At 56.8% G+C, this 18,054-nt stretch overlaps 5 protein-coding genes across 5 annotated transcripts; 3 read left to right on the top strand and 2 right to left on the bottom strand.

Moving 5' to 3' along the window:
- Nucleotides 1–1,969: 1,969 nt before the first annotated feature.
- LTHEOB_8691 (Extradiol ring-cleavage dioxygenase class III enzyme subunit B) lies at nucleotides 1,970–4,097 on the bottom strand (the record flags this gene model as incomplete). The annotated part of the gene is made up of 5 exons (XM_035518196.1): nucleotides 1,970–2,431; nucleotides 2,486–2,542; nucleotides 2,589–2,810; nucleotides 2,859–3,151; nucleotides 3,449–4,097. 5 exons carry the CDS (start codon nucleotides 4,095–4,097, stop codon nucleotides 1,970–1,972), a joined length of 1,683 nt encoding a protein of 560 aa, XP_035369996.1.
- Nucleotides 4,098–4,622: 525 nt separating this feature from the next.
- Nucleotides 4,623–5,453, top strand: LTHEOB_8690 (Mitochondrial 54s ribosomal protein; the record flags this gene model as incomplete). The annotated part of the gene is made up of 2 exons (XM_035518195.1): nucleotides 4,623–5,019; nucleotides 5,080–5,453. The coding sequence occupies 2 exons, from the start codon at nucleotides 4,623–4,625 to the stop codon at nucleotides 5,451–5,453; spliced, it is 771 nt and encodes a 256-aa protein (XP_035369995.1).
- Nucleotides 5,454–5,590: 137 nt separating this feature from the next.
- Nucleotides 5,591–6,655, bottom strand: LTHEOB_8689 (3-bisphosphate nucleotidase; the record flags this gene model as incomplete). The annotated part of the gene is made up of 1 exon (XM_035518193.1): nucleotides 5,591–6,655. The coding sequence occupies one exon, from the start codon at nucleotides 6,653–6,655 to the stop codon at nucleotides 5,591–5,593; it is 1,065 nt and encodes a 354-aa protein (XP_035369994.1).
- Nucleotides 6,656–7,166: 511 nt separating this feature from the next.
- Nucleotides 7,167–8,562, top strand: LTHEOB_8688 (C3HC zinc finger domain-containing protein; the record flags this gene model as incomplete). The annotated part of the gene is made up of 2 exons (XM_035518192.1): nucleotides 7,167–7,863; nucleotides 7,922–8,562. The coding sequence occupies 2 exons, from the start codon at nucleotides 7,167–7,169 to the stop codon at nucleotides 8,560–8,562; spliced, it is 1,338 nt and encodes a 445-aa protein (XP_035369993.1).
- A 1,209-nt stretch (nucleotides 8,563–9,771) lies between these two features.
- LTHEOB_8687 (Heterokaryon incompatibility protein) lies at nucleotides 9,772–11,721 on the top strand (the record flags this gene model as incomplete). Its single annotated transcript, XM_035518191.1, has 1 exon — nucleotides 9,772–11,721. The coding sequence occupies one exon, from the start codon at nucleotides 9,772–9,774 to the stop codon at nucleotides 11,719–11,721; it is 1,950 nt and encodes a 649-aa protein (XP_035369992.1).
- Nucleotides 11,722–18,054: the final 6,333 nt, after the last annotated feature.

The following is an 18,054-nucleotide window of genomic DNA, read 5'->3' as shown; positions in this document are numbered from 1 at the left end:
ATGTTGAAGCCCACAAGAAATTCTGCTGGCCAGCAATTTGCTCCGCGGTTCTCTTCAGTGACATTAAAGCATCCTATTCATCATATTACTGTAAAGATGGCACAAATCACCTTGGTCTTTGATAGCTGAACAAGCCACTTGACAATGAGACAAGGAGACAATGGAAGCGATCAACCAGGGACAGACCAAACGACGAAACAGTGAAACCGGCACTGTTGTACCCCGAATTTCTCTAAGAAGAGTTCGTGCGCTCCGCGTTTGAAAATTCCCAGTAAAGGCATCTGGACTTCAATTTATTTGTGAATTTCGTGAAAACATGCCAGGCCAGTAGACTGAACACGCGCTAAGATTAAATTTTGCGAGGCAGACGACGCACAGTCCTCCACAATCTCGAGATTCTTTCGTATAGACTTGAATCAAATCAAGCTCAATGAGATACGGAGAGTTTTCAACCGATTTAAGCGTACTGCTTTCCCCATACTAAGGTATGCGCTCAGAACAAAAGTTGAAGCCGACATTTTCCATTGTATGGCCAGGCCTGTTTCATTCATACGATGCACTTTATCAACTCATTTTAATGATGATTTTCACTCCATATCAACGAAGATATTAGGCATGATGAAAATAACGCACGACCACGCGGTGAGTCTTGACAAGCATACTTGCGTGGACCGGACTCCCCAGTGTCCCAATTAGCCTGCATGACCACTTATGCTGTCAAATCGCTGATATCGATGAACTGATGCTTTGGACTCAACCACCAACCCACGAACGAAGCAGTGGCCTTCTTTATACCGCGATTACAGATAGTTCCTGCGCTTGACATAGCCCGTGCTGCTTCAGCAAACCTTGACGTCATCTGCACCAGATAGTAGGCCATCGCCCTCACGCGACCTGACATGCTCATCGGCCGTCACGAGCGGGACGGGTCTGGATGATGTACTTAAGCAGCCCCACATCTCTCCCACAACATCGACAAGAATGACTGCTAAGGTCAATTACAGGGTTTAAAGCCGCCGGCTTACTCGGCTGTGTTTTTGTTTGGTTCAACCGTGAAGGGTACTCGGTCGTGTTTTCCTCCGGGATACATACTACATTTCTCATTCCCATGGATATCGAAATCTCCCTCTCTCGCGGTATAGACGCCCACCATTTGTACAGACTGTTGGGGGACAACGTCATCGTTTCACTATGATGATCACCAGTATGCTTTATTTCTACAGTACAATCCCGCTCTTTTTTGTTGTATCTGCTGAAGACTAAATTTCAGCAGAGGCTCCTCTCCAAACAGTGAAGGGCCAGTACCAATCTGTTGATCTTGCAGTAGCACCATGCTTAAGCTTAGAATTGAAGCAAAGTTGCGGATGCTCTTAAACATTTGCGAAGTGGTAGGGTGAAGCAGCTGTGCATGTGAAATTTTTCTTCGAGGAACAAAGACAAATCAGGTGATCTTTGACACAAGACTGATGCATAACTAGACCAAGGTGAAAATATAAGATGATCATCGCCGTCGATGAGCATTATCCCCTTTGAAGACCTTCCCAGATCACCGTCGCAGACATAATTCATCTGCTCGTCTGCTCAATAAACATCACTGATGTCAAGAATCACCTGTAACGCTCTCATTAATTGTTGTACTTCGTACCGAAACCGTAACTCCTAATCATTGTTCTTTCCCGCTCCGAAAAAGGTCAAACTTGCCAAGCTATATATATATGTACATATAAACCCTTTTGATTAAACGCCATGTACTTAGCCGACTCCATTGAAATTCTCTGAAAAGTCTATCATTGAACGCTCAATAGAACATCGCAGATGCCACTGCAAGTCCTGAAGAGCGAAAATCGATAAGATTGGTGAGCATGTAAAGCCGCGTGTACTGAGAGCGTCTCTGCGAAGGTTGGTACTGTAATGTCTGAGATAAAGCGAGCATGTCAATAGATAGCGAGTAGTGATGTCCTTCTTCGTTCTATACGTCGTAAACCGAAGATTCCCTCTTCACCTCGATGTCAAGCATGGTGTTGGAGGTGGTGCGAGAGATCATGAAATTGCGGATAAAAGAACCGCCGACGATGGTGAGATAGAGGAGAACGGCGACGGTACCGATGCCAGCTGTGTAGCTTATTAGGCGGAATGCCCATGGCGTGATGGTCAGATGGGATGAAGTCATCCAGCTGTACAGGCTGGTAATTGGCCTCAGACCGACCATACTAACAGCCCCTATGCCTGTTGCTGCAGCCGCCGCGAGTACTAAGCTGGCGCGACTGAGCAGAATAATGAAGAGGGAGAGGCCCACGTAGGTTGCAACAGTATTGCCGAGGCCACCAAACGTCATTTCGGCAAGCTTGTGCGATTGCTCCTCAATTAGCTCATGCTGGCTTGCAAGACTTGTGTCGATGATCAGCTGATTCTCCATGATCCGGCTCTGGACCTTTGACGGGTTAGTGGCTGCTATAAGCTGTGTTGCGTAGGCCAAGAAACATACCTCTCGGAAGACCTGCTGGTCGTCCAAAGCCTGCTGCTGCGTGTTCAAATAGTGGATCTAAGCATGTTAGTATTACTCCTAATCAAGACTGCGTTCAACATACCAGTGCTGCCTCAACACCTCGGAGACGCTCTGCAAGAGCATGGACCGTAATGTCTCTGACGCTCTCAAGTGAAGCTTGGACTTCTGAGGCAAGGACTTGATTGTCCCTCAATGCAAGGTCTTGCGCTGTGGTGCGCTCTTGATCGCGAAGAACAGCTTCATTGTGAAGGGCTTGAAGTACAGTTCTAGTCTGTTCGACCTCCTCATTGGCGGCATTGATGTTCTGATTCAAATTAGTATAATCCATACGGGTGACGAGGGAAGAACTTACATCACTCAACTTCTGAGTCTGCTCAGTTGCAGTGCTCATTGAATGGCTAAAGATACCAAGCAATGCTCCGGCAGCGGAATCGAACTTGCCGACCAATCTGGCTACCACGCTGTCGACTTTAGCCAATGCGGCCTCGTTTCGTGTAGCCAGATCATGTTGAAATTGTCGGACTGCTTCGGTAAAACTATGATGCTGCGCAAGACGATCTTCTGTCTCTTGGACAGCGCGCGAGAGCGCTTCGGAAACCTTGGCCTGGGACTGAAAGGCATCCTGAAGCTTCTGGAGGTGTTCCTCTGCTTGAAAATTAGGACCAAACGGGAGAACGTGAAAAAAAAAAAACATATGGGTAGCTGAAGCTATCGTCCGGATGTACATGTAGAATTAATGAAAAAAAAAAGAAACATATAGGTAGCTAAAGCTATTGTCTGGATGCATATGTAGAATTAATGAAGAAAGAGACAAACATGGGTAGGTGAAGCTATCGTCCGGACGTAAATGTACAATTATTAATTCTACATTCACACCCGGACGATAGCTTCACAAGGGGAGGGAGGGAGCGAGAGAGAAAGGGAATTACATCCTATACTTACCGTTCTCCACGGCACCGCGGCTTGCCTGGCAGATGACAATGGCATTAGTTTGAGCATTGCTGTAGCTCGTCCAACGCTGTGCATGATCAAAAAGCGTATCAATGCACTGCTTCAGTTGACGAGACGTGAATTCCGGATAACAGGCGCGCTTGGGTTCATCCTGGCTGGAAGCATTTTTCCGGAAGAAACCTTTCAGGCTGATCCGTGGGCACGCCTGGCGGCTTGGAACGAATGGAGAGCATTCCTTTGGGATACCGGACTTGATACCCTGAAGTTCGCAGACAGCTAGCCTGGCAGCATACTCCTGTCTCGCCTGATCCAGGGGATTTTCCTTGGGCTGAGCAGTGTCCTGGCCTGGCATGGAGCTAAAGGACTGGCATGAGTCGATCAGAGCTGAGGTGGCCAGCTGATGGCAAGCAGGTGATGATTCAATCTCCTGAATGTGCTTCCGGGCAACTTCGAAGACACGGGCTTCATGAAACGGGGCACGGCGGAGCATGGAGCTCAAATCATTCCGAGGGCGGGCGTCCAAGGGCTCAAGGGAGGCAACTTCGATCTGGGAAGGCTTGACTCCGAGAACAGTGCGTGAAAAGAGGCCCGAGACCAGAAGTGTCAACACAAAAGCGTTGAAGAAGATTTTGCAGAGCATGGTATGTTCCAATCGTAGGTGATGTCTGAGGGTGGCTGCAGTGAGATGAGATGCTGTAGTAGTTGTGAGGCGCGACGTCAAGAAGCCGATTCAGCTGAGCTCAATCGGCGTTGTAGGAACTGGGCATGTAGAGCCGGTGCCTTCAGCGCGCGAGATGTTGGATCCGGCGGCGAGGCGGGCAAGGCCGAAGAATGCCGCGTCAAGAGCAGCGACAGCGTGTTGTAGCGGTCGTTGAGGCTCAAGCGTGGTGGATTTTTCGTATGCCAATTACCTTGGAGTGAGAGACGGTTCTAGGAGCTCATGTGCACGCAACTGCCGGAGTTCTGCGATCAGATGGACAGAAGACACGTCCGCTGAAGGAAAGTGCAGAGTCGACGCGTGATGGGACGAAAGGTAGACGAGGAAGTGACGCGTTGATGGCACGGTCCACGTGATGTCGGCGAAGGGTCAGCCGAACCTCCGATGAGAGAGACAGCAAGAACCAGAGCACCGTTTCGGCGTACGACTACGCGGCAGACATCCGACATGTTCGCCTCTTCCGCAAGACGGCGCTGCCTGCAGGGCGCAAGCGCAACCCTCAAGTCCTCCTCGCCAGGCCTGTTTCCCGCCCAGGCTGCCGCACACTCGCCGTCCAACGCTTGCCGTTCTTTTAGCACTTCGAACGCACGCCAGTCGAAGATCGGTCGCGCGCCATTGTCGATACCTCCGGAGGTTCAATTCGAGGTTATTCCACCGGCCAAGGCAAAGAAGAGCAAGATATCCAGCCGGAATGAGCAGGGCGCGACCGTTCATGTGAAGGGCCCGCTGGGCGAGGTGTCATACACCGTCCCGCCGTTCGTGGAAATTGTGCGCGAGACGCCGACTTCGCCGCCTGTAGTCAAGGTCCTGAATGCGGAGGAGAGACATCAGCGTGCGATGTGGGGTACGTTTGTCAATGGCATGACTTGAGGGCTGGGGACGAGGACTAACAAAGCTGGGTCAGGCACCGTCCGCGCGTACATTCAAAATCACATTCTCGGCGTGTCAGAAGGTCACACGGCAATTCTGCGTCTTGTCGGTGTCGGCTACCGTGCTACCATTGAGAAGACTGCAACCACTGTTGCGTCCGAATACGAAGGCCAGCAATTCGTCAACCTGAAGGTTGGCTTCTCGCATCCAGTCGAGTTGGGCATTCCGAAGGGGGTGAAGGCAAGCACCCCGCAGCCGACGCGTATACTATTGGAAGGTGTAGAGAGGGAGGCTGTGATGTCCTTTGCAGCTGATATCAGGGCATGGAGGAAACCTGAGCCGTATAAGGGCAAGGGTATTTTCGTCAACGATGAAGACATCAAACTCAAGTCGAAGAAGATCAAATAGACGATGGCATGGTTGGCACGGATTGGTTGGGAACTGTACAGCAATTGTACTTTTATTCTATGTGGGGTATCTTTGGCTTCTTGTTCAGCCAAAAACGCCAGGCTTCATCCTGGCATGTATACAAGATATACACTTGCTTAAGCAGACTTCGCAGCAAGAACCTCCTTCACAACATTCAGAACCTGTTCGTGAACAGCCTTCGGTGCGGCGACAACGCCAGAGTTGTCCCTCAGAGTCCTGCCAATGCTGAAGTCGAGCCTCTTGCCATTGGCATCGGTGACGGAGCCGCCAGCCTCCCGAACAATGAGATCACCCGCTGCGTGATCCCAAATCTTCTCCTCGTAACCCTTCTTGACCGGCAGGCGCAGGTAGATGTCACCAGCACCGCGGGCGATGGAGGCGTACTTGGCCTGAGAGTCCATGCGGACACTATCCTTGGTGATACCCAGCTTCTGAGCAATCTGGGCCTGATCGCCGTGCGAGGAGTGGCCGGCTTCGACGCTCTCGCAGAAAGTGGCCTGAGTAATGTCCGTTATCGGCTTCATGGAGATGGGGCGGCTCGGCTGGAGAGCACCATCGCTCAGAGGGCGAGAGACTGCGCCCTGGCCCTCAATGGCGCTGAAGAGCACACCGCGGCCCTCGCCGGTCTGGTCCTCCCCGATGCCAGCATCAAGGGGTGCCGCGTCATCAACCGGCAGGTTGGGGCAACCAAGGACGCCGACCTTGACCTGGCCATCGACCATCAGAGCGAGGCAGACAGCGTACTGGCCGCCTCTCAGGAAGCCCTTGGTGCCGTCAATGGGGTCCAATGCCCAGATCCTGCCCTTGGAACCGCCGGCGCTGCGGCCGAGGTCGATGGAGTCGCACATGGCGGTGTCGCTGGCCAGAGGGCCGCCCAGCAGCTTCTCCGAAGCATCATCGCTGAGCTTCGACTTCTGAACCAGTTCCCAAATCTGCGAGCGAAGCTCGTTGTTCTGCCTGAGTTCGGTGGCCTCCTCCTCGCCGACAATCTCGTCGTCCGGGAAGTTCGCGTGGATGGCGGAGATGATGAGCGCCTGGGCACCAAAGTCGCCAATGGTGACGGGCGACTTGTCGTCCTTGGAGACGGTGCCCTTGGCCTTCTCCTGGAAGACCCGCTTCGTGAGGAGAACGGCACGCTGGACGGCAAGCTCAGCAACCTGGAGTTCCTTGGCGTAGGACATGGTGGCGTTGGCGAATGGAGCGGTTTTGGGGATTTGAGTGGTGAGATGGCGGGAGAAAAGAGTGAGGCGTGAAGAAAACGTTGCAAAGAAACTCAGCGCCAGGATGACAGCGGAAAAGAGAAAGATGTACGGGTGGTGCAGTCCCCTCATTTACCTGGCCGGATTCTTAGTGGGGCAGGTCCTGGAGCTGACGCGGGCAGGCACGCCGCTACCGCCGTGTCCGACCGTTCGAAAACGCCGATTCGCCGATCCATATCGACAAGACCGTCAGGTACGCTCAGCTGCCGTAATCCTTTGCAACAGGTAGACGCTCGAGATCCGTCAGCCGGCGGGTGTTTGTCGCTAAGCCAACCCGTCCGCTGGAAATCCGCACGTCCTCTTCCGCCGGTACATTGACAAAGCGCCGCTTGCGCCCGGTCTCAGCGTACGGGTCGCCTAGCAACCCGCAACCCAAACAGACGCTGCCGCCGCTGCGTAGATCAGCTTCCATCTGCGCCCCCGAGCACCAAACATGACCGCTCTCACCACGTCGAAGCGGAAGTTCAACAAGATCCTGGAGAACATCAGCGCCAGCTCCTCCACAACCAGTCTAGCAGCTCTTCAGAAGAAGAATGCTTCCGCCATGTCCGTCGCCGCAACCCCGAACGAGCCTGCTTCGAAGCGCAACCGTACGTCCCTGAGCGGCGACTCCCTCACCTCCGTCGATGGCGACCGGCCCGAAACCGCTGCGAGCGCATCCTCTCAGTTCAACCCTTCGGCGAGCAGCCTGTCTTTGGCTCAACGCGCAAGGAGCATCCGTTTGATCAAGAAGGACAAAGAGAAGGAGAGCGCAGAGCCCAAGAAGGCACCCAACTACACACCATGGAGTCACGATCACTTCGTTGAGCGCATGAAGACTTTCTCTGATGTGATGCGCTGGGGCCCCAAGCCGGATAAGCTGAATGAGGTCGAGTGGGCCAAGAGGGGCTGGGTTTGTGAAAACCTCAACACTGTTGCGTGCAAGGGTGGCTGCGAGAAGAGACTCGTCGTTAAGCTGGAGCCTAAGGAGAAAGACACGGAGAAGAAAGATGCGGAAGGAGGCAGCCCGGAAGTCAGACTGGAAGAACTGCTGGCCGGAGACCTGGATGAAGCTCTTGTCGACCGATATGCGAAGCTCATTGTCGAAGGCCACGATGAAGGCTGTCTGTGGCGTAAAGCCGGCTGCAAAGGTATGTTGCTCCCAACAATAATGAGTTTGAAGCCATGCTGACCCTCGACCGCCAACAGAGGACATCTACCATGTCCCTATGGCCAACTATGAGGAGCATGTCAAGCCTGGCCTGATCGAGCGTCACAAATCCTTACTCAACATCCGCTACAAATTGCCCCCTCTCGCGAACCTCAAATATCCTGGAACGAATCCCGATAGGCTCGAGAAGGCGTTGCCAGAAGAGCTCACCCAGTCTCTCTCATCCGAGAACTTTGAGACTACAGAGCCAGCTGACAGCACCAATCAGACGGATATTGAGAGACGCATTCAGCTCTTTGCTCTCTATGGCTGGTACGGCGAAGATCGTGGAAAGTACTCAATCGTATTCTGTCACGAGTGTCACCAGCGTATTGGGCTCTGGATGTACCTGGGTGAGGGTTTCAAGCTCGATCTTGTGGAGTCCCATCGCATCCATTGCCCGTGGCTCAATCCCGACTCCCAGGGTGGCCGACCGATCTGGGAACAGTTGCAAAAGCGCTTGCTCAACCGCATTCGTGAGACGGCCAGTTCCATGTACACCACTGAGTCCTCCGAACCGCAGGACTTGGCAGACATCAGACCCCCTAGCTCTGCTGCCGATTCTGAGCAAGCAGACAAGAAGAGGATGAATAGGCTGAAGAAGGCCATGAAGTCTTTCGGTGGAAGAATGAAGAAGTAAGGTGTTGACCGGTGACAGCCTTCAATTTTTATGCGCATATCAAGGTCGTAAAAGATACTCTGATTCCCGTCTTCTAGTGCATTCAACCGAGTCCGCAAGACGAGCACGACCTCTTAGACTATCAATTCATGTGGAGGCTGGAGTTTCAACTTCATGTAAATTATCAATCGTACGAGATACCCGGGGAGCGGTTAATGGAAATTAATTCAATGAAACAAACAAGTCGGCATCCTTGTGAGTTTAAAATTCACATCACACAGCTTTTCGACCTCCAGGACGGTATTGCAGCCTACGGCCAGTGTGAATTTATTTTTCGCTCATACCATGCATGGGTAGTTGAAACTATCGTCTGAGCGTAGATGTATAATTATCAATTCTACATTTGCATTTGGATGATAGCTTCAACTCCCCATAAATGTTCGTTTTCATTCAAAGAAAAAGAGAAGAAAACCAAAAGAACTGAGGCCTACTTACGCTATGGTCTAGGGCCCTGCTATTCTTCACGCTGGCCATCGGCTGCAGTGCCCCTCTGTATCAATCCGTGCTCCAAAGCTGGTGAGTAACGCTCGGGTCACTTCGTGTTGCTGTCACTTGTCCAGAAGAACAGGGTCAGCTCAGTGGGGGCTGAAGCGATACCAGCTTGGGGGAAGGGTCCGTGGCAGGTACCGTTCTGCCTAAAATGATCTACGAGATCCGAGCAGGAACGAACCGCTGAACCGGTCTACACTTTCACCAATCACTCTCCCCGTTACGCCAGCTCACATCAGCAGAATTGCCACTCAGCCCACAGAAGATCTTTCAATAATCCCCACATCCGTACGGATCCGGTCTCATGGATGGGCCCACTGTCCTCTCTTTCCACTGAAGCAGATCGTCCTAAATTAAACCGTCCGAGCTCGTTCCATCCCTCAGATCGCGATATCACGTGGGCCCAACAGGACGGGTCTAGGTCGCGGGTCATCAAAGGCCCGGCGGACGCGAGCCGCTACTGATTAGAACCTTGTTCCCTGCTGCGACCACGTGCCGGTACAGGGGCCTTGTTTATGGGTTCCCGGGGGGGAAGGAGAACCTTACACTTCACTGAAACGAAGTGCTGGCTGGACATAACCGACAACCTGGGCGGCCTACACTTCGACTACAGCAGTCACTTTAATCAAAGGGCAAGATGATGTGTGCGAAGACTGAAGCGACCTCGAGATCATCGCCGAAATGCCGCAGACGCAGCTCCCCTACCGCTACAAACGTCTGACTTCGACCGCCACGACGCGTTTGGTCCAGATACAGCCGTCCACTGCGTCTGGATCCGGTTTGGTCGTGAACATCGTCGAAGCTTTTCCCTCGGGCCCGCTGGAGTACGATGCCCTGTCGTACACATGGGGCACGGCGGAGCCGGACAAGCCCATCGTGGCCAACAACGACCGGCGGCTGCTCGTCACGGACAACCTGGCCAAGGCGATGCGGCGCTTCCGCCACGCGACCGAGGTCGTGTCGCTCTGGATTGACCAGCTCTGCATCGACCAGCGGAACGCCCGGGAGCGCAGCCTCCAGGTCGCCATGATGGGCACGATCTACCGGTCCGCGCGCAAGGTCATCGTCTGGCTCGGCGACGACGTCCAGGACGACGGATCATCCCAGCAGCAGCTCAACCTCAAGCCGGGCCTGCGCCTCGCCGGCCAGATCCTCGACAAGCTGCGCGAGGAGCCCCGGCTCAAGTTCGACTGGAGCAACAGCGCCACCAGCTCCCTGCCGCGCGCTGGCAACAGGCCCTGGCAGGCCCTCGCAGCGATCCTCCGGCGTCCGTGGTTCGGCCGCATGTGGGTCATCCAAGAGGTGGTTCTGTCGTCGTGCATAGAGGTCTACTGCGGGCGGGAGATGTTTACGTGGGACGAGGTGGGGAAGATTGTGGACTATCTCGATTGCGACGAGTATAGAGCGTACAACATCCGGAACTCGGAGCTCGTCACCGAACTGCCCTTCTCACGCATTAACCGCATCAAGAAGCAGCACGAGCAGGGGGTTCGACCCGACCTGTTTGAGTTGATGCTGGCGTGTCGGCACTTTGGCGCGACGGATGAGAGGGACAAGATATACGCCTTGCTGGAGCTCGGCGAGCACGATATCACGCCTGATTACAGCATGAGCCCGAGAGACGTGTTTGTGGATTTCGCAGCCCGTACGATAAGGATGGCTCAGCAGCGACGACGTTGCTGCGATTACGGCATCGAGAACCCGCATCAGTTCCACTGCTGCGTCGAAGGCTTGAAAGACAGGGACAAGTACCTCCGCATCATGACCATGCTATGCTGCGCGGGCTCCACCAATCAGAGGCAGATTCTGTCGTGTAGCGAGAGGCTCCCGTCATGGGTCCCGGACTGGACGCAGCCTCTAAAAGTCCGGCCCTTCTGCTTCTGGGGCTCAAAGACCTTCATGGCCGGCGGTAGCGAGTACGGTGAGATATCAGTCCGGGACGAGGGTGCGCGGCTGTCCATCCCCGGCAAGCTCTTCGACACGGTACGAGCGGCGGGTAGCGTGAACCTGAACCTGACCGACATCGCAGACGCGAAGGTGGAGCGGGAGCTAATCACGCAGTGGTATGCCGACTGTGACCGCATCGTCGCGCAGAATCGCTTCCCGTACCCGGTGACGGGTAAGGAGCCGAGGGTGGTGATGAAGAAGATCCTGGAGCACAACGGCATTGGCGAGACGACGGCGGCGGCGGCGGCGGCAGGGGCGACGGTGACAGCGAGGAAAACGCCGGGACACAACAACAACACCACTGCCGCACAACAGCGCCCGCAGGCCTACCAGCAAAGACGCTCGTCGGGCAACCTGATCGACGATCTCGCCAGCCCTCAGTGGGTCCTGCCGGACCAGCACTATGAATCGACAATGGGGGTCGCCGTGGGACGCGTGCTCTTCCTGACGACTTCGGGCTACATGGGTCTGGCGCCGCACGGGACCCGCGACGGCGACGTGGTCTTCGTCGTGCTGGGGTGCGACATCCCATTCGTCCTACGGCCGGCCGGCGGCGGCGATCATTGCGGCGGCGAGGGCGGCGGTGACTACGTGCTGCTCGGCGAGTGCTTCGTGTACAAGGCCATGGATGGCGAGGCGATGCGTGATGATAGCAAAGCGGTCCAGGATGTTACCGTCATATGACCCTTAGACGGATGCGGCGCTAGCTTACGGGCGAGAAACCTCAGTTCAACTGCTGCGCCGCATCGACGGGGAAGATGGAGGATCTAAACGGGCAATAGCGCTTTCGACTCGGCAACTTGGATGAATGACTCCACTGTCGGGCATTGAAGCTTTGTGGTTTTTTTTATTTTTTGGTCCGTACGATGCAGGGACTAGGAGGGTTCTGTGGTCGCGTGCGGAAATGCGCGGCGTGGACTTGTCAAGGATGCGTGATGAGAAAGGCTGTATGTCGCGCATAGCACACGGGGCACATGAGCAATCCCGGATGCTGGGGAGGCGAGGCAGGAAAAAAAAAAGAAAAGAGCCGTTGAGAAGATCCACAATTGCGGCTCTTGCGCAAGAAATACACACGTCGTTCGGTCATTCGTCTACTCAAGATCAGCGCGTGCGAAATCCCGGCAGTGGGTTGCTACTGGGCTGTTGGATGCCTGCTCATCACTCCATTGCATCCTTTCCTATTTCTTCCCCTGTCTCCTTATCATATCGCGCGGATCCATCACAGGCAGGATGATCTAGCAGAGGATGTCAACGCATGGACAGTGTCCCTGTGTCAGAGCAGAGCAACGCTAAGCACAGCCGCTCGGTGACGACGTTGCGCTGCCTAGCGGCGCGGCAATGTGGTGCATATCGTTAAGCACGCGAGCACGGAAGTAGATGCATCTTCCCTACAGCGCTGCTGCACCCGCTATACAAAAGCGGTTCACCAAAGTCGCGTATAAACCAACCAGCGCGAATCGGACAAAGGCAGTATAGCGAGAGCGGAAACCGCCTACTAGCTCATTGCGCCAGTGATCAGGAGAAGCGCCGCATACGACAGGACGACTGGGCGGATAAGCAGGCGCGCGGCACGGCTTGAATCGCTGGGACGGCTCATCTGGCGGCTCCAGAACAATCGTCGTCGCACAACTAGCTACTCATCACTTTTGCGCAGGGCGCAGCATCACCAGTGCTCTGACCCGCTTTCTGCCAGATGATGCCTCCGCACGGCGCGCCGGAGGCAACCAGGCAGGAATGGCCAGCAGCGTGTCCCACGCTGCTCCTCGGCCTTTTCCGCCACGGCCTTTGTTCCTGTGAGGGGCGCGATCGTCGACCAGTCATGGTCAGGGCGATGCAGGAAGCAGAAGGGTCACTGCGTCGCTGTAATTGCGCGGAGCTCAGTGGAGATTTTCCACGTCGCCGCCGGCTATTGTCTGACAGAGCTAATATCACAATGGGGGCCGGGTGGTGCTGTTCTCGGCGTCGGGCAAGACGGCGGTGGTGAGCTCTGATTTGCGCTCGGGATTTGCTGGCTCTGCCGTGCCGGGGAGAGCGGGAGCTCGCTCAGACGAGAACGGGCAGTGCTTACAGCCCTGATTGCGCAGGCTTGCCTGACGATTGGTGTGTTGAGGCGAGAGAAAGCGCTGATTGAGCGGCGTGCCTTGCTCACCTGCGGCCGTGGACTTCAGGAAGCGGGCGCCGGAGACAGCACCGGGCTCGCCTGTTCGAACAGCAAACGGCCGCTTCGAAGCGTTTCGTTGCCGGGGCCTGGAAAGGCGGAGCTTCTGTGAGGAACAGTCCGTTTTAGCCTCGCACGTGACCGTGCGGGCTCGCTTGATCGACATGGGGCCCTGAGTCAGGCATTGCAGCGCACTTCTCCATCACGTCGTAGCACCCTAAGGCGAACCAGCACAGCGCTCCGAGAAGCCTCCTACTTTGCTCTTTTTAGCCGGGTCCCCTTTCTCGCCTTGGCCCAGCCCAGCTGCCACCGCAACGGCCAGCGCAGAGCCACGCTGTGCCCGCTGCATCTCGCGGAGCCGTCTCGCCTTGCAGACGTCCGCTGTGCTCCTCTCCTCCCCTCGATCAATCGACGTCTTGCCACCAGCTGCAGGGTGCCCCAACACATCCCAATGCTTCACCGCCTCTCAATTGCCGCAGCAACGAGCACCCGCGGCGCCATTGTGCGACGAAGCCGGCAACCTTAAAACAGGAAAGTTGCCCACACGACGCACCCGCAAGCTATGGGGGCCCTGTGTTGCGGTCCTGACCGGCGGCACTCGAGTGGCGCCGCAGCTGCGTGAGTAATGTGTGCCTCTCGATCGACGAGAGTAGTGAAGGGAGAGACGGACGAGCTATGTGCGGGCAGCGAAGGAACTGAGGCGCGGCACCGGCGGACCATGGAGCCACGCGCATGAGCCGCCGTCTCACGCCTCCCAGAGATTCGTGTGTCCCTGCCTCGTCTCGTCTCATGCACGGCCGGGCGCTTCGTGCTTGGTGGTGAGACAGTAGACGCCGTCGTCGAGAGTGGGGCTTGCTTGCACGCCTCGAAAAGCCTCGAGGCCAGATGCCGGGCCGGGGGCGCGGAGCAGCTCTGGCGGCTCACTCGTGGCTGTCACTCACTCGTCGTCGCGAAGCACACACCAGGCGGAGGGTGGAGGAGAGTGCGCTGGAGCGCTGTGTGTGGTCCATCAATGATCCTCACGATGTGACGAGGCAGCGCACATCCGCCGCTGTGGCGAAGCGCGGGCACCAAACCAGGCACGAGCAGGAGCACAGGCGGGCACGAGCGTCCGGGCCAGGGCAGGCGCGGAGCAAGCGCGGAGCAGGGCGCGGCGCAACAACGCGTTATCCCAAGTGGAGCTGTGGTGCTGGGATGGACGAGCAGACGGAAAACGCGAGACATGGGCCGGCGCTGCGTCAGAGAGAGCCGATGACGACGGATGGGCCGACTTGTTGGTTGGGGCGGCGCCGCGGCCCAGGCGGGTGCTCGATGGGGGGAGCTGCCGGATCAACGCTGCTGAGTGGTGACGACGTCCCTCGGCCTCTCCCTCACTCACCGGCGAGAAAGGCAGCATGTACGGCGAGAAGGGAGCGGCGTGCCAGGCGGTGAACATCCCCACTTGCTGCCGCTGCTCCTGCTCCTCCTCAGACACGTGGAGGGCGAGGACAATGGGCCGACGGGCGCGAGTAGAGGGACGTCGTCTGCAGGCGGCGATCTGCATGCAGTACCTCTCAGCGCTTGGTCAATGGCCAGGCACTGTCTCGCCTTACACGATGATCGCGACATGCAGCCCAAGACGAGATGCTGCAGCGCTGCTACTTCCCCAGCGCGCCCTCTGTATGCTTGCATATAACACCCACCGTTCACGTCACGCAGCGCGGTCCGTCCGCCGGCTGCCCCGAGCGCTCTGAGTGCTGATGACGATGGCCGTGACCCCTCCCCCGCCAAGCACAGGCGCGCTACGAAAACTGCACGACACCGAGACTGCGAGCGCCCAGAACCTGACGATCCGCTGGGTAGGCGCCGAGGCGGGCGGCAACAACTTACTGCGAACGACTCTGCCGCGCTCCGATTGGCCCGCCGCCCGCGACCTCAGCGTGAGAGCCGCAGCCAAGCCCCGACCTCGACGCGAGCAGAAGGCAGCGACCATAACGTGCTTGCAGCGGCCGCCCCTCGCGTTCCTCTACTCCCTCAGCGCCGGCGCTCTGGGCACCCACGCGCGCCCGCAACGGCATGCCCGGCCAATCGCACCGGCACCCCCGACTCGCCCAATCCCAGCTGCAGCTGCTCTTGCATGCGAAGCCTGCATTAGAGCCTGCATGACAAGCGCAGCCACTCAAACAGCTCGCCCGCCAGGCCAGCAAGACCAGCCCAGAAGCCAGCGAGCAGCAGTGAGCGGGCAAGCCGGGCCCAGCGCCAGGCAGCCCGGCTGCCACGACTTGCTGAGCTCCCCTCCTCCTCCACTCCTCAGAGCGCCGCCCGATGCGCTGCTGTCATCGCCGCACCCGCCCTCACTCCCGACGGCTACCTGCCTGCGCCGCAGCTGTCCTTCGCCCACCCCCTTGCCTGCCCGCCAATTGCCCCAGACAATGCGGGCAATTGACGCAGCATGCCGCAATTGATGGCGTCAGCGCCCTTTTTTTGGGTCCCCGGTAGACGGACACAGAGAATCACATTACACAACAGCCACGCAGGCAAGGCTGGCTAGCTCGTCCAGCTAGCCAGCAGCACGGAAACGAAACGAACAGCACCCCTGCCCCGCTTCCGAGTCCGACCATGATCAGCCCAAACCAAAAAGCCTATCGGCGACCAGGCCACGGGCAGCTTAAGGGAAACATCGTCGGCGTGTTTTGCCATCAACTTCTTTTGGGTAAACGGCGGAACCGCGCCCCTTCTGGAACTCCCCCCGTTGACACACACCCCGGTCCGAGGGCCAGCAAGCTGTAGAAAGAGTGAACACGCAACCGGGCCCGCCCCCAATTTTCATCTCTCAAATTCTGCCTTTCCCACCAGCCCATTTGCCTCAGACACTCGTACTACCCGCAGAAATCCTCACACGTCAGGCAAAACAGAGACGACGGGCGAGCTGCGGATCCGACGGGTCCCACTCGACCATCATGATCACTCGCCACGCCCGCTCGCTCCGCCTGCTGCCTTCTCTTCCCCCCCACAGTCCCGCCAATGGCTTCCCAGAACAGCCCGGTTACTTAGCACAGCAGCATTTCGTCAAGCAAGCAATCTCGCTGGCCATGACCAACAGCAGCAGGCAGATGCTGCAGTGGAGCTTCCCGTTTGATCTCAATGCGAAGCTCGGTTGCTGACCGGCTGCACGCTGTCCGTAGCGCCACGCAACCGCAGAGGGACCAATGTACGTCAAGTATCAGCTACAGGCGAGTGAGGTAAGCAACACAAAAGAGGCAGCAGCGAGCAGAAAAACCGGCTTCGCAGCTCACAGCAGCGGGAGCAATTGATGAGTGATGAGGCTTCTGAAGCAGAGCAACAACTTTTTCGACCCAGAGCGGCAGCACCAGCAGCAGCCGCAGCCGCACAGCCCACAACTGGTCCGGTAAGTGGAGTACGACGGGCACTGAATTGACGAGGCAGGGATTACAGCAACAAGGCTGTGGGCATGGTAAGTCAGCTCCCAGCCCCCCATGCTCATGCCCGGCTCCTCTCCGCGCGAGTCCGTGCGCTGGGATTTTTTTTTTCTTGTTCACCCCTCCATCCAGCTCTTGGACCGCTTCAACCGGAATCGCCAGCCTAGTACCCGCTCTATCGGGCTGTCTCGCGCGCGTTTGGTTGACAGAGTGGGCTGGGGCTGGAGGGGTGGCTTGGTGGCCGGTGCGTACGTCGCGCGTAGTGGGCACGGCAAGCAACACCACTGCGCGCGCGCTTGGTACGTGCGTCAACGCCCGGCCGGCCGGGGGGTGGTCGTCCAGGACCAAAGTGGGCTCGGGCGCGTCGCGGCGGAACCCACCGCGCCTTGTCACTCGCACAAAGCGACAATCCCGTGCTCACCTCCCACCTGCGGCCCTTGTGGGCGTGTGCGCAATCCAAAGCTGGCTGCAAGCAACCCAGCAGACGATGCCATTCACATGACGGCCACCGGCACCAGCGAAAACTCCGCCTGCATGTAGTAAATTTCAACGTCGCCCGATCGCCGACCCGTGGCTGTCGTCGGGCGTTTTGCGACCGTCGCTGCCACACTGCGCACCTAACGCTCTCCACGGGTTTTCCTCTCGCCATGCACGTCTGTCGCAGCTATTATTTCTCATTTTCGACTATATATGCTTGCTTTGTCTACCGTAGAGCCGATTGGCTTGCAGCTGCCCGGTAGCCTTTCTGACCCTCTCGATGCAGCTCAGCCACCTCTCACCACGGCGCAACACTTGTTTTCGCGCGCGCGCGCATGTGCAAGCCAGCCCTGTCTTGCTGCCTTCCCGTCTTGTCTTGGGGTTGGTGGAAAACGAATGGTGGAAGGGGAGGCAAAAAAAAAAAAAACTACCAAGCGAGGCTGAGTGAGCAGCCGGCGAACAACGCATCTCCGACCTCATCACTTGCCATTATCTGCCCCGAACCCCGCGCAATTGCCTTTTCAATTGATGCGTCAGGTAGATGGGAGCGGGCAGAAGCGGTGAGCACACGCATGTAACCAATTGGGTCGAGATGTCAGGCGAGCAGGGCGGGCTTGGAGGAGGAGAGAAAGGCGTGATGATGATGCAGCACATCGAAGCTCGCCACCTCAGACGTCAATGCTTTGACAAGAAAAAATGCCGTGGTCCATACATGAGACGAGGATGACCATCTGCGGGGTAACCAGCGCAGCAATTGCTTGTCAGGCAAGGAGGAGGGAAAAGGGCCTGATCATCCTTGTGTGTCGGGGGGGAGGGGGGAAAATGAGGCGTGATATCGGCATGGAATAGAAACAGAGAAAGGGCAAGCGCGCGGCCGGCGACGAGGTAGGGCAGGTTTATCCTAGTCCAGCTCGGACGAGATGCTGCAAGCTGTTCCCAGGACGTGAGGCCGTGTGTGTGTGC

The sequence above is a fragment of the Lasiodiplodia theobromae genome, assembly GCF_012971845.1.
Source record: "Lasiodiplodia theobromae strain AM2As chromosome Unknown scaffold_28, whole genome shotgun sequence".
Classification (NCBI taxonomy): Eukaryota; Fungi; Ascomycota; class Dothideomycetes; order Botryosphaeriales; family Botryosphaeriaceae; genus Lasiodiplodia; species Lasiodiplodia theobromae.
This window is presented reverse-complemented; position numbering and strand designations above follow the sequence as displayed.